Raw genomic sequence first — 26,201 nt, forward strand, 5'->3', positions numbered from 1 at the left:
GAGCCTGAGTTGAGTAACGTTCGGGGCATAGCTCTTCCTCTGAGCTATCTGCCGCAGCCCCATAGACTTCTTCGTCGTCCCCTACCTCATCGACGTATTCAAGGTCTTGGCACTGTCCTTCGATGTATTCCTCTGGATCGGCCTCGACCTCCGTCGATGGTGGCGAAATTTGAAGATGATGGCTTAGGCCCTCTTCTGCGGGGTCGTCGAATATGTCGTCGGGTGCCGGGGCTGCGTGTAAGGCTTCCAGGCGCGCCGCGCGCCGATGCTTGAGTGTTTTCTTTGACCTGAATTTGGAGCAGGCCATGCAGTTGTCCTCGTCGTGATCCGGCGAGAGACATTTATTACAAACTGGATGCACGTCGATGTGTGGGTACTTGGACCCACACACGGGGCAGCGCTTGAACGGACTCCGTTCCATGATGAGTTCGTCGGGGTCTTGCTGCGAGCACAGGGCCTCGATGCGAAGAGTAAGAAACTCCTCAGAATTCCGACACGAAGAGTCGGACGACGCTCAGGACCGTTCGCAAACAATACCGGCGCGAAGAACGAAGGCCTTTTGGCCTTAAGGTAGTAATATTTTCGATTCCGACAAGGAGGCGTCGAAATCACATCCGAACCCAATGGCGGAAAAAAACAATCTGGGGATGGAGCCGATGCCCATGCGCACTGTAGTCCAGGGGAGGAGCCACCTATCACGTGATACTTCGAAGACTCTTCCAGGACAACAATGTGCAATCATCCGGACCCAACACTAGGCGGCGATCTATGCTAAAGATATGAATTTAGCAGCCCACATGCCTCGAACACTCTAATACAGCGCATGTGCTGCCCAGGCTCTCTGTTGAATGAACACTGAGATTTATACAACACTCTATTCATCTTATTGTGGGTCACTTTCCTACCAACAGGCACGAGTTGATCTAGTCCTACACACTGAAGACAGTGACTACGGAATGGTCACCATAACGGCTCATGATCAATGATCTGCTGCCATTGTGTGTGAATATGTTGAAGAGTTGGGACATCTCCCTGAACAGAGGTATGGAAATCATCCATGATTTGCATAACATGTTTTCAAATTGGTGCAAAATATCTCTGCTTTGTCAATTGCATCCATGTCCTCACTGCACTGGTGCATTACAAATGCCTTGATGCCAGATCCGTGTGCAAGACCACACTGTAGCCCAAAGGTAAAGGCCATCTAAAATGAACAGTTGGCAATAACATGATAATGTCAGTTTTCCATATGAAATGTAACGGGGGAAAAAAGGCCCACACTAAAAAAACATGAAGACTTACCTTTTGGTGTGCTGACTTGCGTGTACTTGGTTTTGATTTATTCACAAATAGAGGATTATGAAATAAAGCCTGCGCTTTAGCATCAAATTGCACTGACCAATTCCACACGCTGTGAAAACTCAAAGCCTTGCTTTGTACGTCCTGGCTCTCCCCAGCCTGTCAAAACAAGCACACACTTTGATCACTACAAATTAAGCACAACAGGACATTTGAGAAATTTGAATACACACTTTCATGACTATGTCGCAGGTTTGGGCCTAACAGTATACATTCATTTACTTTAGTGCTATTAAGCTGTGGAAAATTAAACCTTTTATATGGTCGATGAGAAGTTTGGATGTTTGCCAGTAACGGACCACCTCTGCTCTCTTTCATTAATATTCCTTAAACCTACATTCACAGTTCAATAGATGATTACATCTAGCAGTCAATTGTCTTCTCATCCTTAAAGCAAACCAATCTCTGTCGAGAGATCTATGAAAACTACACAGGGGCCCGATTGTAAGGTTCCAGTAATCGGGATCTGTCTGGTGACATGAGTTACAGGCCAAACAGGGATTACCATGCGGATATGAGGTGTTTTACTCTGAGATTCCATCTGTGCAAAGCAGATGGAGACATGGGGTGGAAAAGAAAGGAAAAAATATATAATTTACCAATATTCCAGTAATTTCTCAAGGTCCTTTGTAAAGTCAACTAACTCCGAGAGTAACTGAGGACTCTGGTATTGGTTATTGTCGAGGGGAGTGGGGTTTACAGGAGGTGCGTGACGCCGCTTTGGGAGATAGCAGGGACTTCTTAAAGAGATGCTAAGTCTTCCCGTTCCAGAGTCCCATTACTAGCTATTACTTGAATAGCCTAGTAACTAGTTGCTTACCATTAAGGCTCTTCAACAGCCTGTTGAAGTGATTCATGTATTTAAAAGCCTCCATTAGAGATAGACATACAAATGTCTAAATGCTTTGTGGAGGACATTGTGTAACTCTCTCAAAGCTGCAATATTTCCCCATTAACTCACCAAAGCAAAACAGTTAGCCTGGACCACAGCACTGATACACAAACGCCCAGGTATTATTTATTATTTAAGAATGCATGCATATTTTAGGTTGCTGAAACCTTAAAGTTTCTGGCCATTTCATTAGTATATAATGAATCAGTAGCATGCGCGTCTACAAGGCCATGTTATTTAATATAATGGTTGTGGTAGATACTCAGTAAATCTATGTGACTCGCTAAACACTTTCTTTGTTAACAAAATTGAGGCTATTAAAAATAGCATCCCTTCCGGCGCTTTACACAATAATCGACAATCAGGCATTGGGAATAGTCACACGATCTCTTGCTTCCCACACATATCGCAAGAGGACCTTGTCAACTTATTGACAAAAGTTACATCAGGGTCACTAAGTGATAGTTGCCCACCAAAGGTCCTAAAGGTTTACCAACTTGGTACTGTCACTACTTATTCAGTCCATCAATTCTGGGTTGGTTCCCAGATCTTTTAAGGGACCGATTATTGTTCCTATACTAAAGAAAGCGGGAGCAGATCCCACAGATATGAAAAACTTTCACCCAGTCTCCCTCCTACCATACTTGGCAAAATTACTTGAGAAACATGTAGCTCGCCATCTCTGCTCTTTCATTGAAGTAGCAAGTCAGCCAGGATTTAGGCCGGAGCACTCCACAGAGGCTGTGTTCATGTCAGTTGTTGATGATATGCGGAAGGAAGCTGATAACGGTAATACTCAAGCCTTGGTGCTACTGGACCTGCCTGGAGCTTTTGACACGGTCGACCATGTCATTTTGGCTAACTGGGTCAGGGCTGCAGGGCTTCGGGATTCAGCTTTGAACTGGATCATTTCATTTTTGAGTGAGAGATCCCAATCCGTTAGGCTCCAGTCCCCCCCCCCTTTGTGTCACCTGAGGTACAAATGAACTGCGGGGTGACACAAGTTTCCTCTCGTTCTCCTCAACGTTTTAATATCTATATCTGCCCCTTGGTCAATTCCCTTAAGAACAAGGAAAACAACATCTTTTAATTATAATGATGATATGCAATTACTATTCATGATCAATGACAGCCCCACAGCTAGACAACAATTTCAGGCCACTATACTGCTCATCCGGGATTGGATGAACAGTAATCAGTTGAGGTTGAATTCCGACAAAACTGAGATAGTTGTTACAGAATACAGAAAGTAAGGTGGACCATTGGATTGCATCACTCTGGCCCAGAGAGATGGGTCCCCCTCCCCCTCCTAAAAAAGCAATAAAAAGCCTCAAGTCATCATTGATGAGGAATTAAAGCAGCAGGTAGGAGCTGTGACATCGGCAAGCTTCGGCTAACTTCGACTCATAAAAAAAGATAAAGAAATTCCTTACTAAGGAGGCTCTGGCCCAAGTAATAATAGCCCTAGTCATGTCTAGAATTGACTATGCCAACTCTCTTTACTTGGGTCTTCCCAAGGTCCTATGGCGTAGGCACCTGTTAATCTAAAATCAGGCTGCTGGTTTGATATATTATCTGCCCAAATATGGCCATATCACCCACGTAACAAAGGACCCTTCACTGCTGCCAGTTGCACAGAGAACAAAGTTCAAGGAGTGCTGTACGGTCTTTAAGGCCATGTATTTGAACTGTCCTGCTTTTTCAAATCCCAAATCCTCAAGTATTGTCCTACCAGAGAACTGAAATCTAGCCACCTACACTATTTGGTGGTACCTCCGTGCAAAAAACATTGGAGTGGAGTACACAGGTTCTCCGTCATTGCCCCTCGAGTATAGAATACTCTGCCGCTGGACCTTAGGTCCACTTCTAACTACACCAGACTAAGACAGCTTCTGAAGACATGGCTATTCAAACAGGCTTACCAATAACTATGGATCAAGGCCATATTAGCAATTCAGCGCTAAGAGACAGTCGGGTGAACGTGAGCTTTAGAAATTGCCCTTAATATAACATAACTCAGTAGGCTAAACATCAAGCTCCTGAAAACCAGAGTGAGAAGAACAAGTTACTTACCTTCGGTAACGCTTTTTCTGGTGGATACAATATCTGCCTGTGGATTCCTCACCTTGTGAATATCCCCCTGCATCAGCAACGTTCGGAAAATTCTTCTGTAGCACGCCGGCGTGGACGACGTCACAGGAGCACGGCATCGCGCGCGACTCCGCTGACATCACCGACCCCATAATAGGCCTACGTCGGCGTGATGACATCAGGTCCGCCCTTTTTTCCATGCCTTCGAGGCACACGGACGGACCGACAACAATAGATAGATAGATAGATATATATATATATATATATATATATATACAGTGTATACAGTACAAAATAATTAAAATAACACACATAGTGTGAATACGACATAGCAAGTCAAGTACGAAAACACACTTCTTGTTAAGATAACATGTATACCTTGAAGCAATGCCATAACCCAGGTATAGAAGAGTGGACAACGGGGAGGCAAGTGGGCATGCGAGGAATCCACAGGCAGATATTGTATCCATCAGAAAAAGCGTTACCGAAGGTAAGTAACTTGTTCTTCTGATGGATACATCTGCCAGTGGATTCCTCACCTTGTGAATAGAGTCCCAGAGCAGCCCCCACTCCCGGAGGAGGGTGTCCACTCTCCTATACCAGAAAATCCCAGTCTTCTGCCGCCAGCAAACACAACAAAAAGCTGGTCATCCACTCGATAGTCTCTTGTCCTATCAAGATAAAAGCTCACCGCCCTCTTAGGGTCCATGCGGTGAAGTCTCTCCTCCTCCTTGGAAGGGTGAGGGGGAGGATAGAAGGTAGGTAGGGTAATGGACTGTCCTAGATGGAAGGGAGTTACCACCTTAGGCAGAAAATCAGCCCTGGCCCTAAGAACCATTCGTTCAGCATGAATGGTCAAGAATGGGGGCTTTGAACTAAGAGCTTGAAGCTCACTTACCCTCCTTGCAAAGATAATTGCAACCAGGAAGACCGTCTTAAAAGATAAAAGTCTCATGGGACACTTGTGCAAAGGTTTGAAAGGAGAACCCATCAGAAAGGTAAGCACAAGATTCAAGTCCCAATGAGGCACAATAAAGGGCGTAGGAGGAAATGTATTTGTAAGACACTTTAGAAACCTTAGAACCACAGGAGATTTAAATAAGGACGGCTGATCTGGCAGGCAGAGAAAAGCCGACAAGGCCGAAAGATAACCTGTGACCGTAGCCACAGCAAACCCTTGCTGAGCCAAAGTAAGTCCAAACTGAAGAATATCAGACAACCGAGCCCTCAAAGGATCAATGTACTTCTCTCCACACCAAGTAACAAACTTAGACTATCTATAAGAATAGATAGATTTGGTGGAATCACGCCTGGCCGATAGAGTGACATCCACCACGTCATGTGGGAGAGAAAAGGAATCCAGGCATGAAGGTGCAAGGTCTGGAGGTGGGGGTGTAGAACCTGCCCCTCCATCTGAGAGAGGAGATCTGCCCTGAGAGGGAGACGGAGCGGCGGGCACGAGGAGAGGTGGAGAAGATCTGTGTACCACACCCTTCTTGGCCAATCGGGGCGATCAATATAACTTGGGCCCGGTCTTGGTGACTCTTCCTCAGAACCCGAGGAATCAAGGGTATGGGGGAAACGCGTAAAGGAGTTGTGAGCCCCAACTCAACTGAAACGCGTCCCCCAAGGCTTCCTGCATCGGAAACTGGAGACTGCAGAATGACGGGCAGGGAGCATTCTCGTGAGTGGCGAACAGGTCCACATGAGGAGTTCCCCACGTCCGAAAGACGTGACGAACTACCTCTGGATGAAGCCTCCACTCGTGGTCGGCTGAGAACTGCAGACTGAGACTGTCTGCATGCACGTTCAGAACTCCGGCCAGAGGATTTGCCATCAGACAAATCTGATGATCCTGAACCCAGGACCAGAGACGCAGAGCCTCTCTGCAGAGACACTGCAACCCTACTCATCCCTGCTTGTTGACATACCACATCGCGGTGGTGTTGTCCGTCAGGACTTGAACCGACCGACCGCGAAGGGTCTTCCAGGACGTATCGCCCGCAACTCTAGAAGGTTGATGTGAAGCAACCTTTCCTCTGGAGACCAAAGACCCTTCATCTCCAGATCCCCCAGATGAGCACCTCACCCTAGAGTGGATGCATCAGTTATCACTGTGGCAACCGATGGAGGCAGATGGCAGGGCTTTCCTTGAGGCAGATTGCTCTTCACGCTCCACCAAGACAGATTCGCTGCAGTTTCTCTGGAGATCCTGATCGACTCCCTGAGATCTCCGTTGTGTTGATACCACTAACTGCTGAGGCACCACTGAAGTGTCCTCATGTGCCAGTGTGCATGGTTGACCAGCAGAATGCAGGAAGCAATCAGACCGAGCAGACGAAGGACCTTCAGGACTGAAACGACTGCTCCATTGTGAACTAAAGAAATCATTTCCTGTATGTCGCGAATTCGTTGTTGAGGAGGAAATGCCCGACATACAATTGTATCCAGTACCATACCAATGGACAGGATGCGCTGGGACGGCACCAGGTGAGATTTGGGTACATTTATTGAAAAACCCAACCTGTACAACAACTGAGTTGTGACTTGCAAATGATGGAGCACTCTCTGGAGATTCCGCCTTGATTAGCCAATCGTCCAGATAAGGGACTACTGGAATCCCTGACCTTCTGAGATGTGCCGCCACCACAGCCATCACCTTGGTGAAGACTCGAGGCGCAGTAGTAAGACCAAACGGAAGGACCGCAAACTGAGATGCTGCGATCCCACCGTGAAACGGCGATACTTCCTTTGCGACTTCAGGATTGGGATATGGAAATATGCATCCTGCAAGTCCATCGACACCATCCAGTCTTCTTCCAGCAGCGCTTGAAGAACCTGCGCAAGGGTGAGCATCTTGAACTTTTCCTGCTTCAGGTAAAGGTTCAGAATCCTGAGATCCAGGATTGGACGAAGTCTGCCATCCTTCTTGGGGATCAGGAAATACCGGGAGTAGCATCCCTGACCCCTTTTTTGCTCCGGAACCACCTCTATCGCACCCTTTCTCAACAATGCCAGGACTTCCTACTGCAGAAGTAGCAGGTGGTCCTCTGAGCAAAACCCTTGGCAAGGAGGGTAATTCGGAGGGAATTCCCAAAAGGAAAGTGCATACCCATTCTCCACGAGATTGAGAACCCAAAGGTCCGACGTGACCGATTCCCAATCCCGTAGAGAATAGGTAAGCCGACCCCCTACAGGACCCGCATTAACCGGATTGGCGGACTCTAGCAACTGAGTCAGCTGTGTCCATTCCACTCTGTATGGCCTGCCGAGCAGCAGCCTGCGTGTCACTAACCACCTCATTAAAAAATTTTCTGTCCTCCTCAGGAAGTTTAGGAGACAATTGCTTTACAGTATCCATCAAGGCATGGATATAACTGCCCAGTAGGCAAGTAGCATTTGTAGGTTTAAGGGCCATGCTGCCTGATGAAAACACTTTTTTGGCACATTGGTCCTGCTTCTTGGAGTCCTTATCAGCAGGTACCTGGGGAAAAGCACCTGCAGATTTTTAGAGCAGGCAGCTTGCACCACTAAACTCTCCAAGGGATGAGTGGACAAAAATTCATGGTCAGCCGGAACCACTCTATAACTTCTTGCAACGGCCTTAGAAGCTGCAGGAGCCGTAAGAGGCCTACTCCACACCTCCAAGATAGGATCCGTCAGAGCATCAGTAAAAGGAAGTATAGGCTCAACAATAGATGATGGAGAATGGAGGACTTCAGTCAGAATGTTCGATTTATACTCCGCAGTGGGCAAGGTCAAATTCAGCAGATTAGCAGCCTTTTTAATAACCACATGGTATGGAGCAACATCTTTAGAAGGAGCATCGGACACCGAGGCTCATTCCCAATCAGGAGACAGTTCTAGCCCACTTGCCTCTCTTAAATCATCAAAATAATCAACCTCAGGATCCTGAAGCTCACCCTCTTCATACTCCGCATCCCTTTGACTCTGCTCCTCCAAAAGGCGCTGGGCTTCATGCCTCGACCTCTCCTTCCGAAGCGACGGATCCGGAATAGACTCCGAAGGCGGCGGAACCGGCGTAGAACGTGGAGCTGGAGCCGGCGTTGAACTTCGAGTTGGAAGATCTCGAGGTCGGTCCGGAGCCGGTGAAGCCGTAAACGGCGTCGATGACCGCGGCGCCGCCGAGAGATGCCAAGGTGGAGTCGGCGCCGGCATAAACGGCATGAACGGCGCCGGAGCATAAGATTGGGGAACACCCAAATTGTAGGCCAACGGACCCATGGGACAAGCCGGTGCTCCAGAGGGGTACATGGCTCACGCATGAACACCATACATGGCGTTTAAAAAATGCGAAGGGTCCTGTCCTGGACCCGGAAAAGGAGGATACCAACCCACCGGCTGCTCCTGGGGAGGCTGCACCGGAATCGATTCCTCTTGTTCCTCGGGCTGGTGAACCGGAGTCGCCGAGTCCTGAGGAACAGGAACCTCTTCCTCTTCATGTCCCGGAGACTGAGATGGAGCAGGAGAAGGATTCGACACCGGAGTCTGTGATTTTTCCTGCGACTCCAATGGTACGGTCTCAACTTCAGGATTTCGAACCGGAGGGGGAGAAACCATGTTCTTACGATGCCGTCTACCAGACGACTTTGCTTTCGAATCTGATGACTTCGTTTTCGAATCCGACTCATTCCCGAATGGTGCCTTGATCCATGCTTCCTCTTCTTATCTTATGTTTTTTCTTCGATGACCTGGAAGCATGGCCCGAAGACGACTTCGAAGCCGACCTCGACTTCGAGCGCCTGGATCTCAATCTCGAACTCTTCTTGGTCTCTTTACCTTTTAACTTGGCAACCAGGAGTTTAGCCTCACGTTCACGAAGAGCCTTCGGATTCATCTTCAAACAGGATCGACAACTTTGGACGTCGTGATCTGAACTCAGGCACCATATACATTCATCATGCAGATCTGTGATGGACATCATTTTTCTGCATTCTTCACACGGCTTAAAACCAGTCGTCTTAGATGACATCACGACAGAAGACAGCGACACTGGAAAGTCGCGCGCAATGCCGTGCTCCTGTGATGTCGTCCACGCCGGCGTGCTACAGAAGAATTTTCCGAACGTTGCTGACGCAGGGGGATATTCACAAGGTGAAGAATCCACTGGCAGATGTATCCATCAGAAGTTCATATTTTGAAAATGTTGAAACCTCCTTCAGAGGGCCATGGGCAAGCAGGTGTTACTGGGCTCAAACGTGTGGTTTGTGGCTTTTTACTCATGATGTTCTGGGACCCGACCTACTATGGGCCCTGAGTTACTGGGCCAAGTACTGCCACTGTCAGCACTTGACTCTCAGTGTTCGAGTGGGTCGAGCAATCCAATACTCTTCAAGGGGGAGGTAGGTGTGATGCTTATAGAGATGCAAGACTCAACCTACAAATAGTAACCGCAGTAAGGTGATTGTCCAGTCAAATACTTGCTTTTCTGAAAAAAGTATCATTTTAATATAAGCAAAAAAAGCATAGAGGCAACACACTAAATATTATCCACAATCTAAGGTTGGTGTGTTAGCATCACCCTTGGTGGTATCCCAGAGTCTCTCCATCCCTTTGTAGTGAGTCTTGTTATTCCCATTTGAAACCCAAAAAGATGTTCAGATGGGGCCCACCCTAGCCTCCACATGACAAAGTATAAGTCTAGCCATAAGAGTCAACTTCAGCAGTGCTACACAATAAGTCCATGCAAGTACCTAACAGGCCTGCAGTCCTCGAACAGTCCTGCGCCCAACCTGATGGACTAGGCATCTCGCACTTTGGCAGGATCCCGGCTGAGCCTTGCTCCCTTCAGTAACTTGCTTCATCCTCTGCACAGGGTCCACTGGTGTTGACAGGCAGACAGAAGACTGGTTCTCCAGGATCTGGGCAAATGGTCTTGACTTCCTGGGTAATGGCCCCTCGCCTCACAGGGAGTCTAGCTCTGGTTCCAGCAGCTAGAAATCAGGAGCTTCTCTCTCCTTGAAGAAGGAGATATAAAAAAGTGTATGGCTCATGCTCCCACCACTAGAGTCCTGTGGCATCTCGCACTTTGGCAGGATCCCGGCTGAGCCTTGCTCCCTTCAGTAACTTGCTTCATCCTCTGCACAGGGTCCACTGGTGTTGACAGGCAGACAGAAGACTGGTTCTCCAGGATCTGGGTAAATGGTCTTGACTTCCTGGGTAATGGCCCCTCGCCTCACAGGGAGTCTAGCTCTGGTTCCAGCAGCTAGAAATCAGGAGCTTCTCTCTCCTTGAAGAAGGAGATATAAAAAAGTGTATGGCTCATGCTCCCACCACTAGAGTCCAAATCCAGACATAGTGTCTGACCCTTTGAAATTAAGGCTGTGAGTGTCCGCTCCTTTGGAGTGTGCTCTCCTCTGCACTGCCAAAGGGACAGTCTGCCACATAATGAGGGACTCCAATTTTGACTGACCCACAACACAGGCCAAAGGAGTAACTGAGGATCACACCTGGCTATCTAACTTCACTGAAATAGGCCCCATAAAGACTTAATTCGTCCTCTCGATCAAGATACCCTGATCCACAGTGCCAACCTCATTTGTCCCACCTTCTCCCTGACAATGAGCCCATGCCCCACTGAACAGTAACTGTTCCTGTAATCAAAGAGATATATGATGTGCACAGATGATGCGCTGGCTCCCCTTCCTCCAGTATGTGTTCTCACCTCAACCCTAAAGAATATTGGCAATACACATCACTGTCTGGGGTTTGCAGTACTCACCTCTCGTAGTCTTCCAGGCCATGCGTTTCTAAAATGGAACCCAAAGGCCTCTATGTCATATAATATACACAAGCGTACACACACATTCCAAAACACAAGTTACACATGCTGTCCAACATGACTCACAATCCATACAGGCCAAGGGTGAGTTAAGTATACAGCCACAGAACTTTACATAAATGGGCCAGTAGGCACTACTCTTGTGACACCAGTAAAAAGGTCTGGTCTCACTACTGAACACTATGAAACACAAAATGGGTAAGCTGCCCCTACCAACTCGTGTCACATAACTCTAGGTAAGGGCAGTAGCCCTCCACCCCTCTGAGGGTAACGCTTTGGACTCCCCTTCCAGTCTAAGACCGCATTACCATGGGAATGGCGGAAGGCATGGCGCACACACATGATCCATGTCCGCCCATGACCAAAAATCATTACCAGTGGTCTAGATATCCATGGTCCTGAGGCACGTCTATTACCATGCAGGGGACTTTTCCATTGTAACAGAAATATAGGGTGTTGTGAAGAGGGAAAGAGCCACGTCTTAAATACCAAAGAAAGGATCATGTTAGAAAATGACATTTATTCTGTAAAGTAAAAACTCTACAAGGGTAGATGATTAAACAAAACATTTAGCTAGTTGTAGGACATAAGTGCTCTCGTCATGCCAAGTAACTGATAATGAATAATTAAGTTTCCAAACAACTGGTGTATGGCTTCCAAGTTAGACCGGAGATAATGCTTTGATGAGTTATTAAAAACTTACCAGGTGGTGCGTATCTTTCTGAAATGGCGAATTGAAAAAGAAAGTGCTAAAGATGGGGATGTAGACACTGTCAGATAAAACTGTTAAATATGTCTCAGTGAATTCGAATGCCACTGGATACTGTTGTACCAACTGCCAAACACAGTCCAGGAAAAGAAGGAAAACTGGGACCTAGATAAAAAGAAGAAAGAGAAAAATATTCTCAACTCAACTCTTTACACGTTGCATATTGGAACAGTACTAATGAAAAGCTCAACTATTTTTTTGTCATTGAATAAACAGGTCAAAAAAAGGTAATAAAACACACGAAAAAGCACAATAAGACATTAACGACTCTGTGGAGGATCCACCAGAGAGGGCATTCTGAAGCCATATCGAGTCCTGATTATTAACAGCCTCTGTTAATATAATATAAGCTATGAAAATTGTTTGTTTGTTGAATTGTTTGTATTTATGAGAGTTAATATAGTGTTCATTTCATCCATTGTGCTTACAATTACAGAGATTTCCTCAAATCTATCTCCAAACGTAAACTCAATTTCTACAAGATATATGTTAGTACAATGGTGATATGGGTCATGCGGGGTGCTGGGCTGGTATTCAGCGAGCAACATGTTAGTAGGGGATATATGTTTCGCTTTTTTACGGGAGTTATTTTTTCTCCTCTGTAACTGTACAAAAGCAAGAAATAAACCCCTACAATGGGAAACCAAATAGCTAAAGTATGGGAAAAGGGGCCCCATCTTGATATAAGCTGTGTCTGAACTTCCACAAAGGAACAAGGAGCTAACATCATGAGCTTATCTACAGCAGCAAGGCCTTATTTAGAGAAACATGCAATACATTAACAGCAACATCAAACTACTGCAAATAAATAAATAAATAAATACAAAATCAAGATACAATTGATAAAAGGATGTAAATTAAATGCAATGTGATGATTAAAATAGCATCTATTGAAGTAAATCTAGGGTATGGATCAGGAGGTATTATAAACAGATATTGGTAATCTTCGGTAAGAAGTAAAAACTGGCCATTAGATTGAAAAGCATTCGTTTTTGGCACTTAAACAAAGCAAGATTACCCAGGGATGCCTTCCAGGACTTCACCCACACGTTACAGAAGGAAATAAGTATCGGCATTGCCAATAGAGGATGTGCTCTAACGGTTAGAGAGGTCAACCTCGAAGCTGGGGAACCAGGTTCGAGTCTCGGTAGGGACACTAAAAATCCTTTGATTCTGGGCAAAATGAATGCGTCCGTCTGTAAAGCAACTGGTGCTCATGTAAAGCGCTCTGATACTTTCAGGCTGAGTTCGAGCTATATAAAACTCATCCCAAAAAAGATAGGTCTCGCCTTTGGCACCTATTGGCTTTGTCAATGCCTTTTTGAAAGGTAAATAAACAAAATGAAAAACAAGCATTGGAAATGCAATAGGTCTCGCATTAGGAAAGTTTGAGCTATTGGTATTGTAAATGACACTTTTTATTTATGTGTTGGTTTTGAAAGTAGCAAAATTAATAGCTTTGTCAGTTACAATGTCAATAGTTTTAACTTTCGCAAATGTGACACCTATAGCATTTGTAATGCAATGTGTGTTATATTTACGTGACTTAGATGTATTTATATTACAAATAACAATGGCTTTTAATTTTGTAAATAATTAATACTTAAAAAGTTTTTGTAATTTATAATGGCAATAGCTTAAACGTTTGTAAATAACTTTTGTGAAGATTATGTTCAGTGTATTTTATTTTGACGAAAATCCAAGAACATTGCATTTGCACCTACACACACACAGAGCCACACACATATAGATGTGGTGGTGGTGGATCTGGGGGATATGGTGGTGGTGGATGTGGTGGTGGTGGTGGTGGATGTGGTGGTGGTGGTGATGGTGGATGTGGTGGTGATGGTGGTGGATGTGGGGGTGGATGTGGTGGATGTGGGGGTGGATGTGGTGGATGTGGTGGTGATGTGGTGGATGTGGTGGTGATGTGGTGGTGGTGGATGTGGTGGTGGTGGATGTGGTGGTGGTGGATGATGTGGTGGTGGTGGATGTGGTGGTGGTGGTGGATGTGGTGGTGGTGGATGTGGTGGTGGTGGATGTGGTGGTGGTGGATGTGGTGGTGATGGATGTGGTGGTGGTGGATGTGGTGGTTGTGGTGGTTGTGGATGTGGTGAAAGTGGTGGTGGATGAGGTGGTGGATGTGGTGGTGGATGCGGTGGTGGATGTGGATGTGGTGGTGGATGTTGTGGTGGTGGATGTGGTGGTGGTGGATGCGGTGGAAGTGGTGGTGGATGCGGTGGAGGTGGTGGTGGATGTGGTGGTGGTGGATGTGGTGGTGGTGGTGGATGTGGCGGTGGAGGTGGATGTGGCGGTGGTGGATGTGGTGGTGGTGGATGTGGCGGTGGATGTGGCGGTGGATTTCATGGTGGATGTGGAGGTGATGGTGGATGTGGTGGTGGATGTGATGGTGGATGTGGTGGTGGATGTGGTGGTGGTGGATGTGGTGGTGTATGCGGTGGAGGTGGTGGATGCGGTGGTGGTGGTAGTGGTGGATGGGGTGGTGGTTGTAGTGGATGTGGTGGTGGATGTAGTGGTGGTGGGTGTGGTGGTGCTGGTGCATGCGGTGGTGGTGGATGCGGTGGTGGTGGATGTGGTGGTGGTGGATGTGGATGTGGTGGATGTGGCGGTGGATGTCATGGTGGATGTGGAGGTGATGGTGGAGATGATGGTGGATGTGGTGGTGGTGGTGGATGTGGTGGTGGATGTGGTGGTGATGGTGGATGTGGTGGTGATGTGGTGGATGTGGTGGTGGTGGATATGGTGGTTGTGGAAGTGGATGTGGTGGTGGATGTGGATGTCGTGGTGGATGCGGTGGTGGTGGTGGATGCGGTGGTGGTGGATGCGGTGGTGGTGGATGCGGTGGTGGTGGATGTGGCGGTGGTGGTGGATGTGGTGGTGGTGGATGTGGCGGTGGTGGTGGATGTGGTGGTGGTGGATGTGGTGGTGGATGTGATGGTGGATGTGATGGTGGATGCGGTGGTGGATGTGATGGTGGATGCGGTGGTGGTGGTGGAGGTGGTAGTGGTAGTGGTGGATGGGGTGGTGGTTGTAGTGGATGTGGTGTTGGATGTAGTGGTGGTGGATGCGGTGGAAGTGGTGTTGGATGTGGTGGTGGATGTGGTGGTGGTGGATGTGGTGGTGTATGTGGTGGTGGATGTGGTGGTGGTGGTGTATGTGGTGGTGTATGTGGTGGTAGATGTGGTGGTGGTGGTGGATGTGGTGGTGGTGGATGTGGTGGATGTGGTGGTGGTGGATGTGGCGGTGGATTTCATGGTGGATGTGGAGGTGATGGTGGATGTGGTGGTGGATGTGGTGGTGGATGTGATGGTGGATGTGATGGTGGATATGGTGGATGTGGTGGTGGATGTGGTGGTGGATGTGGTGGTGGAGGAGGTGGATGCGGTGGTGGTGGTAGTGGTGGATGGGGTGGTGGTTGTAGTGGATGTGGTGGTGGATGTAGTGGTGGTGGGTGTGGTGGTGGTGGTGGATGCGGTGGTGGTGGATGTGGTGCATGCGGTGGTGGTGGATGTGGTGGTGGTGGATGTGGTGGATGTGGCGGTGGATGTCATGGTGGATGTGGAGGTGATGGTGGAGATGATGGTGGATGTGGTGGTGGTGGATGTGATGGTGGATGTGATGGTGGATGTGGTGGTGATGGTGGATGTGGTGGTGATGTGGTGGATGTGGTGGTGGTGGATGTGGTGGTGGATGCGGTGGTGGTGGTGGATGCGGTGGTGGTGGTGGATGCGGTGGTGGTGGATGCGGTGGTGGTGGATGCGGTGGTGGTGGATGTGGATGTGGTGGTGGTGGTGGATGTGGTGGAGGTGATGGTGAATGTGATGGTGGATGTGATGGTGGATGTGGTGGTGGATGTGATGGTGGATGTGGTGGAGGATGCGGTGGTGGATGCGGTGGTGGATGCGGTGGTGGATGCGGTGGTGGAGGTGGTAGTGGTGGATGTGGTGGTGGTGGATGTGGTGGTGGTGGTAGATGTGGTGGTGGTGGATGTGGTGGTGGTGGAGGTGATGGTGGATGTGATGGTGGATGTGATGGTGGATGTGATGGTGGATGTGATGGTGGATGTGATGGTGGATATGGTGGAGGATGCGGTGGTGGATGCGGTGGTGGATGCGGTGGTGGATGCGGTGGTGGATGCGGTGGTGGATGCGGTGGATGGGGTGGTGGTTGTAGTGGATGTGGTGGTGGGTGTGGTGGTGGTGGTGGTGCATGCGGTGGTGGTGGATGCGGTGGTGGTGGATGTGGTGGATGTGGTGGTGGATGTGGTGGATGCGGCGGTGGATGTCATGGTGGATGTGGAGGTGATGGTGGATGTGGTGGTGGTGGTGGTGGATGTGATGGTGGATGTGGTGGTGGATGTGGTGGTTGTGGATGTGGTGAAAGTGGTGGTGGATGTGGTGGTGGATGTGGTGGATGCGGTGGTGCATGAGGTGGTGGATGTGGTGGTGGTGGATGCAGTGGTGTATGTGGTGGTGGATGTGGTGGTGGTGGATGTGGTGGTGGTGGATGCGGTGGAAGTGGTGGATGTGGTGGTGGATGTGGTGGTGGATGTGGTGGTGGTGCTGGATGCAGTGGATGCAGTGGTGGTGGTGGATGTGGTGGTGGTGGATGCGGTGGATGTGGTGGTGGTGGATGCATTAGTGAAGTGGTGGTGGATGTGGTGGTGGTGGATGTGGTGGTGGTGGATGTGGCGGTGGTGGATGTGGCGGTGGTGGATGTGGTGGTGGATGTGGTGGTGGATGTGGCGGTGGATGTGGCGGTGGATGTGGCGGTGGATGTGGCGGTGGATGTGGCGGTGGATGTGATGGTGGATGTGGTGGTGGATGTGATGGTGGATGTGGTGGTGATGGTTCCCTTCAGGAAAATGTTGAAGACCTTCCTGTTTCAACAGTAGATTAGAACATCTGCAATAGCCCTTCTTCTTAATTCTTTGTAGAAGCCAAAGGCGCGGAGATACTCCTCCGGGAGTGAAGCCAGCGCGGTACAAACTTGCAAATAAATGGTGGATGTGGTGGTGGATGTGGTGGTGGTGGATGTGGTGGATGCGGTGGTGGTGGATGTGGTGGTGGTGGATGTGGTGGTGGTGGATGCGGTGGTGGTGGTAGTGGTGGATGGGGTGGTGGGTGGTGGCTGTAGTGGATGTGGTGGTGGATGTAGTGGTGGTGGGTGTGGTGGTGGTGGATGTGGTGGTGGTGGATGTGGTGGTGGTGGATGTGGCGGTGGATGTCATGGTGGATGTGGAGGTGATGGTGGATGTGATGGTGGATGTGGTGGTGGTGGTGGATGTGATGGTGGATGTGGTGTTGATGGTGGATGTGGCGGTGGATGCGGTGGTGGTGGATGCGGTGGATGTGGTGATGGTGGATGAGGTGGTGGTGGTGGATGGGGTGGTGGATGGGGTGGTGGTTGTGGTGGATGTGGTGGTGGGTGGATGTGGTGGTGGATGTAGTGGTGGTGGATGTAGTGGTGGTGGGTGTGGTGGTGGATGCGGTGGTGGTGGATGCGGTGGTGGTGGATGTGGCGGTGGATGTCATGGTGGATGTGGAGGTGATGGTGGATGTGGTGGTGGATGCGGTGGTGGTGGATGTGGTGGATGTGGTGATGGTGGATGCGGTGATGGTGGATGCGGTGGTGGTGGATGCGGTGGTGGTGGATGTGGCGGTGGATGTCATGGTGGATGTGGAGGTGATGGTGGATGTGGTGGTGGATGCGGTGGTGGTGGATGTGGTGGATGTGGTGATGGTGGATGCGGTGATGGTGGATGCGGTGGTGGTGGATGGGGTGGTGGGTGTGGTGGTGGTGGTGGATGCGGTGGTGGTGGATGTGGTGCATGCGGTGGTGGTGGATGTGGTGGTGGTGGATGTGGTGGATGTGGCGGTGGATGTCATGGTGGATGTGGAGGTGATGGTGGAGATGATGGTGGATGTGGTGGTGGTGGATGTGATGGTGGATGTGGTGGTGATGGTGGATGTGGTGGTGATGTGGTGGATGTGGTGGTGGTGGATGTGGTGGTGGATGCGGTGGTGGTGGTGGATGCGGTGGTGGTGGTGGATGCGGTGGTGGTGGATGCGGTGGTGGTGGATGCGGTGGTGGTGGATGTGGATGTGGTGGTGGTGGTGGATGTGGTGGAGGTGATGGTGAATGTGATGGTGGATGTGATGGTGGATGTGGTGGTGGATGTGATGGTGGATGTGGTGGAGGATGCGGTGGTGGATGCGGTGGTGGATGCGGTGGTGGATGCGGTGGTGGAGGTGGTAGTGGTGGATGTGGTGGTGGTGGATGTGGTGGTGGTGGATGTGGTGGTGGTGGATGTGGTGGTGGTGGATGTGGTGGTGGTGGAGGTGATGGTGGATGTGATGGTGGATGTGATGGTGGATGTGATGGTGGATGTGATGGTGGATGTGATGGTGGATGTGATGGTGGATATGGTGGAGGATGCGGTGGTGGATGCGGTGGTGGATGCGGTGGTGGATGCGGTGGTGGATGCGGTGGTGGTAGTGGTGGATGGGGTGGTGGTTGTAGTGGATGTGGTGGTGGGTGTGGTGGTGGTGGTGGTGCATGCGGTGGTGGTGGATGCGGTGGTGGTGGATGTGGTGGATGTGGTGGTGGATGTGGTGGATGCGGCGGTGGATGTCATGGTGGATGTGGAGGTGATGGTGGATGTGGTGGTGGTGGTGGTGGATGTGATGGTGGATGTGGTGGTGGATGTGGTGGTTGTGGATGTGGTGAAAGTGGTGGTGGATGTGGTGGTGGATGTGGTGGATGCGGTGGTGCATGAGGTGGTGGTGGATGCAGTGGTGTATGTGGTGGTGGATGTGGTGGTGGTGGATGTGGTGGTGGTGGATGCGGTGGAAGTGGTGGATGTGGTGGTGGATGTGGTGGTGGTGCTGGATGCAGTGGATGCAGTGGTGGTGGTGGATGTGGTGGTGGTGGATGCGGTGGATGTGGTGGTGGTGGATGCGGCGGTGGTGGATGTGGCGGTGGTGGATGTGGTGGTGGATGTGGTGGTGGATGTGGCGGTGGATGTGGCGGTGGATGTGGCGGTGGATGTGGCGGTGGATGTGATGGTGGATGTGGTGGTGGATGTGATGGTGGATGTGGTGGTGATGGGTCCCTTCAGGAAAATGTTGAAGACCTTCCTGTTTCAACAGTAGATTAGAACATCTGCAATAGCCCTTCTTCTTAATTCTTTGTAGAAGCCAAAGGCGCGGAGATACTCCTCCGGGAGTGAAGCCAGCGCGGTACAAACTTGCAAATAAATGGTGGATGTGGTGGTGGATGTGGTGGTGGTGGATGTGGTGGATGCGGTGGTGGTGGATGTGGTGGTGGTGGATGCGGTGGTGGTGGTAGTGGTGGATGGGGTGGTGGGTGGTGGCTGTAGTGGATGTGGTGGTGGATGTAGTGGTGGTGGGTGTGGTGGTGGTGGATGTGGTGGTGGTGGATGTGGTGGTGGTGGATGTGGCGGTGGATGTCATGGTGGATGTGGAGGTGATGGTGGATGTGATGGTGGATGTGGTGGTGGTGGTGGATGTGATGGTGGATGTGGTGTTGATGGTGGATGTGGCGGTGGATGCGGTGGTGGTGGATGCGGTGGATGTGGTGATGGTGGATGAGGTGGTGGTGGTGGATGGGGTGGTGGATGGGGTGGTGGTTGTGGTGGATGTGGTGGTGGGTGGATGTGGTGGTGGATGTAGTGGTGGTGGATGTAGTGGTGGTGGGTGTGGTGGTGGATGCGGTGGTGGTGGATGCGGTGGTGGTGGATGTGGCGGTGGATGTCATGGTGGATGTGGAGGTGATGGTGGATGTGGTGGTGGATGCGGTGGTGGTGGATGTGGTGGATGTGGTGATGGTGGATGCGGTGATGGTGGATGCGGTGGTGGTGGATGGGGTGGTGGTTGTGGTGGATGTGGTGGTGGATGTGGTGGTGGATGTAGTGGTGGTGGGGGTGGTGGTCCTGTGGGTTCCATAAGGGTTTGTGACAGAGAAAAGATGATCTTATTTCAATAACATTTAAATTCGTGTCTGTATTTGTGTCTAAGACAAATCCAATTCTTCCGGAATTTCGAACAAAGAGTACATTACACAACCAACGGTCGAAGCCATCCCGAAAAAAACCAAGCCTCCTGCTGTGAGTTAGAGGCCATTGAGGACCGTGCTGCAGGGGTGGCCTGGACGTCGCGCTCCATGGAAGGCTGAGAAGGCAGGCCAAGCGCCCAACGGGGCATTGGTGCTGTAGCCTGCAGAGCGTTGAGAGGGGCCATAAAAAGAAAGGGTACAGAGAGAGAGAGGAGGTAGGGAGAAGGTCTGAGGGGTGAGAGAGAGGCATGGGAGAAGGTAAGAGAGATGGCAGTGACGACGCGATGGAAAAGAGAGATGTCGCCATAGCACCCATCAGCCTGTGCCACCTATAGAGACCCACACACCCATATGTAAAACTGCGCCGCATTACTTAGGAACCTGCAGTAATAAACATGTATGCCTATAATGCTTGCACATATAGAGAGAGCGTTCCATACGAGACCTGGTGTTTGAAAGCACCCTAATAATTTATCAATAAAATAAGCATTGTAAAATAACAGATGTTGCTTTTACCACTCACTTTACCAACCTCAGAAGGATGACAGGCTCGGTTACTGGCTTTGCGAATGCTCGCTTTCTTTCTCTCTCTCATTCATGCCATGTTCATGGAGTGAAGCTAGGTAAGTGTCATGTTTGAACAGTAATTCAGGTTTAGCCATTGCAAAAAAGGTCGCTGAAGTTTGGCAAAAAATATGCGGAAGAAAACAATCGAGTATTGGACATCATGTCCGTGATACATAGGATAGACTTCGAGGGAAAGAGAGAAGGTTTAGTGAATCAGGGAATCACGGCAACTCATGCTTAAGCGTTGGTCCGCTCATCGGGGGGTGACAGGTGGGATAAAGGCTGCTAGGTGAAGGGAATTTATAGAAGAGGGAACATATTGTGTAAAAAACACAAAAACGGAGACATTACACAAACAGAAGTAGGAATACAATTGTGGAACCACAGAAGGGCACAGAATAACAATTGACAGAGCCTGCCACCACAGAAAGCACATGCAATGAGCAAATAAAGGGTATACAATAAAACTCTAACACACCGAGTCATCTGTGTTAACTAAATTGCTTTCTGCGTGGGCTGCTACTTAATTCTGCGATGGAACAGAGGGGAGGGGAGGGGGCCGAGCGACGGAGGGAAGGCAGAGAAGGGGGGGGGGAGAAATGCGACACGGCGGGCAGGGGAGGGGGCGGAGCGGGGAGAGGGTGTGAAAGCAGCAGGGGCCTTTGAAGTGAAGCACTTCAAAGGTGCGGCTGAGGGAACAGACGGCGATTTGGTGATGTGCACGCGCATTTTAGGTCAATGCGCAAGCGCATTGACCTAAAAGCCACGGGCACAGCACCAAATCGCCAAGTTCGGTAAAGTCTGTTTAAGCCCCAATAGAGCTTCGCCAGCTAGGCGCATGCGCCCAGCAGGCGAGCCCTAATAAGTAGGACGATAGTGCTTCTTTTCAAGACGAGAGAGCTGGCAGAAATTTGCGGTTTGGTGCTACCCATCTCCACCAAAGAAATAATTAACAAAAAGATGGTGGGTTTGAGGGGCAACAGAGGAGTGGGGGATAGGAAGCAACAGGCAGTGGGCAGGGAAGGGAAAGACAACACACAACGGAGAGCATACTAGGGGGAGAAGAATACGAGCGAGAAAGAAAGATGGACTGTGGGTGAGGCAGGAAGACTGGCAAGGCAGAGCACAGGAGAGAGACCGCAACATGGAGTGTGGGGGGATGGGGAGAGAAGAACACGAAGGAGAGTGTTAGAAAACCTATGCAGTCTCATGGAGAGTTTAAGCAAAAAAAATAAAGTACCTTCCTAAAAGTGAACAGTAGAAGCCAACCAATCAGAGATGGTAAAGAGGCTATCCTCCATGGGAGGGACAAACACAAGATGGAGAAGCTGGGAAAGAAAAAACATCCAGTACGAAGCAAGCAAACGAAACCGACAGACTGAACCAATGAGCAGACTGTAAGCCCCTGCAAAATCGTAGCAAGCCCACACTAGGTCTGTTGCAACTCCACCTAAAAACACTTTTCCTATTTTCCAGTCAGGCCACAGCTAAAAGTTCAATCACCACTGGTCTTGATGGTTTTCCTCCAGGCAGATGCAGTCTTTTTTCTTCATATATTTGCCACATTTTTCCAGCTTCCACCAGCAGGCAGTCCTCTTAGTCTAGTCTAGTCACAGGTTATTTTCTGTATGTAGGGCCGCAAGATACCAGACTACCTGGCCATCAGAGAATATTTCATGTCCAGCATATTAGGGGAAGCAAGAGTCACCGCTCCTTTGCCTTTTTAATGCAAAGTGAACCCTTCTACCATGGTGTCCTCTGATCTTTTCCAAGCAGCTCTCTGACTGGAAAATGGCTGAGCAGCAATTCTTCAGGTGAGTTTGGCGAGATCTTCTAAATACATGAAGCTAAATGTCTCAACTGTTCCTGCCAAGTTTTACCGCACTGACATATTTCATGCTTCATTTAGGCCCTTTACCGAAAAAAGTATCACAGACTTGTGTGTGCAATAGAAATTCACTGAAAGTCCCCTCCCACCATCCTAACTCTTCTCAAAGTATATAATATAAGGATACAAATGGGGGTGGGGTCGCACACTACTCACACACCGGCGGTGTCGCCCCTAAGGACTCTGGTCAATGTAGTAAAGTGTTCGCGATGCATCATCTTTCGATCTTCTGCTATCTTCGCTGTCTTCGCCATCCCTGGACACGTGTTTCGGGGTATTACCCCTCATCAGCAGGGATAGGCCATGTACTGGGGTTGCCGATGGCTGCCAATATCTGCCAGGTATAGTACCACTCAGGCGCGTAGGTGCGGGATCCCAGGCTCGTCAGCCCGCTGCTCAAGGGAGCTTTAAAGTTACAAATGGGGGTGGGGTCGCACACTACTCACACACCGGCGGTGTCGCCCCTAAGGACTCTGGTCAATGTAGTAAAGTGTTCGCGATGCATCATCTTTCGATCTTCTGCTATCTTCGCTGTCTTCGCCATCCCTGGACACGTGTTTCGGGGTATTACCCCTCATCAGCAGGGATAGGCCATGTACTGGGGTTGCCGATGGCTGCCAATATCTGCCAGGTATAGTACCACTCAGGCGCGTAGGTGCGGGATCCCAGGCTCGTCAGCCCGCTGCTCAAGGGAGCTTTAAAGTTACAAATGGGGGTGGGGTCGCACACTACTCACACACCGGCGGTGTCGCCCCTAAGGACTCTGGTCAATGTAGTAAAGTGTTCGCGATGCATCATCTTTCGATCTTCTGCTATCTTCGCTGTCTTCGCCATCCCTGGACACGTGTTTCGGGGTATTACCCCTCATCAGCAGGGATAGGCCGTGTACTGGGGTTGCCGATGGCTGCCAATATCTGCCAGGTATAGTACCACTCAGGCGCGTAGGTGCGGGATCCCAGGCTCGTCAGCCCGCTGCTCAAGGGAGCTTTAAAGTCACAAATGGGGGTGGGGTCGCACACTACTCACACACCGGCGGTGTCGCCCCTAAGGACTCTGGTCAATGTAGTAAAGTGTTCGCGATGCATCATCTTTCGATCTTCTGCTATCTTCGCTGTCTTCGCCATCCCTGGACACGTGTTTCGGGGTATTACCCCTCATCAGCAGGGATAGGCCATGTACTGGGGTTGCCGATGGCTGCCAATATCTGCCAGGTATAGTACCACTCAGGCGCGTAGGTGCGGGATCCCAGGCTCGTCAGCCCGCTGCTCAAGGGAGCTTTAAAGTTACAAATGGGGGTGGGGTCGCACACTACTCACACACCGGCGGTGTCGCCCCTAAGGACTCTGGTCAATGTAGTAAAGTGTTTGCGATGCATCATCTTTCGATCTTCTGCTATCTTCGCCATCCCTGGACACGTGTTTCGGGGTATTACCCCTCATCAGCAGGGATAGGCCATGTACTGGGGTTGCCGATGGCTGCCAATATCTGCCAGGTATAGTACCACTCAGGCGCGTAGGTGCGGGATCCCAGGCTCGTCAGCCCACTGCTCAAGGGAGCTTTAAAGTTACAAATGGGGGTGGGGTCGCACACTACTCACACACCGGCGGTGTCGCCCCTAAGGACTCTGGTCAATGTAGTAAAGTGTTCGCGATGCATCATCTTTCGATCTTCTGCTATCTTCGCTGTCTTCGCCATCCCTGGACACGTGTTTCGGGGTATTACCCCTCATCAGCAGGGATAGGCCATGTACTGGGGTTGCCGATGGCTGCCAATATCTGCCAGGTATAGTACCACTCAGGCGCGTAGGTGCGGGATCCCAGGCTCGTCAGCCCGCTGCTCAAGGGAGCTTTAAAGTCACAAATGGGGGTGGGGTCGCACACTACTCACACACCGGCGGTGTCGCCCCTAAGGACTCTGGTCAATGTAGTAAAGTGTTCGCGATGCATCATCTTTCGATCTTCTGCTATCTTCGCTGTCTTCGCCATCCCTGGACACGTGTTTCGGGGTATTACCCCTCATCAGCAGGGATAGGCCATGTACTGGGGTTGCCGATGGCTGCCAATATCTGCCAGGTATAGTACCACTCAGGCGCGTAGGTGCGGGATCCCAGGCTCGTCAGCCCGCTGCTCAAGGGAGCTTTAAAGTTACAAATGGGGGTGGGGTCGCACACTACTCACACACCGGTGGTGTCGCCCCTAAGGACTCTGGTCAATGTAGTAAAGTGTTCGCGATGCATCATCTTTCGATCTTCTGCTATCTTCGCTGTCTTCGCCATCCCTGGACACGTGTTTCGGGGTATTACCCCTCATCAGCAGGGATAGGCCATGTACTGGGGTTGCCGATGGCTGCCGAGCCTGGGATCCCGCACCTACGCGCCTGAGTGGTACTATACCTGGCAGATATTGGCAGCCATCGGCAACCCCAGTACACGGCCTATCCCTGCTGATGAGGGGTAATACCCCGAAACACGTGTCCAGGGATGGCGAAGACAGCGAAAATAGCAGAAGATCGAAAGATGATGCATCGAGAACACTTTACTACATTGACCAGAGTCCTTAGGGGCGACACCGCCGGTGTGTGAGTAGTGTGCGACCCCACCCCCATTTGTAACTTTAAAGCTCCCTTGAGCAGCGGGCTGACGAGCCTGGGATCCCGCACCTACGCGCCTGAGTGGTACTATACCTGGCAGATATTGGCAGCCATCGGCAACCCCAGTACACGGCCTATCCCTGCTGATGAGGGGTAATACCCAGAAACACGTGTCCAGGGATGGCGAAGACAGCGAAGATAGCAGAAGATCGAAAGATGATGCATCGCGAACACCTTACTACATTGACCAGAGTCCTTAGGGGCGACACCGCCGGTGTGTGAGTAGTGTGCGACCCCACCCCCATTTGTAACTTTAAAGCTCCCTTGAGCAGCGGGCTGACGAGCCTGGGATCCCGCACCTACGCGCCTGAGTGGTACTATACCTGGCAGATATTGGCAGCCATCGGCAACCCCAGTACACGGCCTATCCCTGCTGATGAGGGGTAATACCCCGAAACACGTGTCCAGGGATGGCGAAGACAGCGAAGATAGCAGAAGATCGAAAGATGATGCATCGCGAACACCTTACTACATTGACCAGAGTCCTTAGGGGCGACACCGCCGGTGTGTGAGTAGTGTGCGACCCCACCCCCATTTGTAACTTTAAAGCTCCCTTGAGCAGCGGGCTGACGAGCCTGGGATCCCGCACCTACGCGCCTGAGTGGTACTATACCTGGCAGATATTGGCAGCCATCGGCAACCCCAGTACACGGCCTATCCCTGCTGATGAGGGGTAATACCCCGAAACACGTGTCCAGGGATGGCGAAGACAGCGAAGATAGCAGAAGATCGAAAGATGATGCATCGCGAACACCTTACTACATTGACCAGAGTCCTTAGGGGCGACACCGCCGGTGTGTGAGTAGTGTGCGACCCCACCCCCATTTGTAACTTTAAAGCTCCCTTGAGCAGCGGGCTGACGAGCCTGGGATCCCGCACCTACGCGCCTGAGTGGTACTATACCTGGCAGATATTGGCAGCCATCGGCAACCCCAGTACACGGCCTATCCCTGCTGATGAGGGGTAATACCCCGAAACACGTGTCCAGGGATGGCGAAGACAGCGAAGATAGCAGAAGATCAAAAGATGATGCATCGCGAACACCTTACTACATTGACCAGAGTCCTTAGGGGCGACACCGCCGGTG

At 50.4% G+C, this 26,201-nt stretch overlaps 1 protein-coding gene across 2 annotated transcripts in view; it reads right to left on the reverse strand.

The window, feature by feature from the left end:
• MTMR12 (myotubularin related protein 12) overlaps positions 1-26,201 on the reverse strand; it is an 813,877-nt gene that overhangs the window by 76,393 nt on the left and 711,283 nt on the right. For both annotated transcript variants that reach the window (XM_078674902.1, XM_078674903.1), the window contains exons 14-15: positions 11,848-12,018; positions 1,303-1,458 (exon numbers count right to left, since the gene is read on the reverse strand). In XM_078674902.1, coding sequence (XP_078531028.1) covers positions 1,303-1,458; positions 11,848-12,018 — 327 coding nt within the window. The remainder of the gene's footprint in view (positions 1-1,302; positions 1,459-11,847; positions 12,019-26,201) is intronic.

This window comes from Lissotriton helveticus, chromosome 2_1 (assembly GCF_964261635.1).
Source record: "Lissotriton helveticus chromosome 2_1, aLisHel1.1, whole genome shotgun sequence".
Taxonomy (NCBI): domain Eukaryota; kingdom Metazoa; phylum Chordata; class Amphibia; order Caudata; family Salamandridae; genus Lissotriton; species Lissotriton helveticus.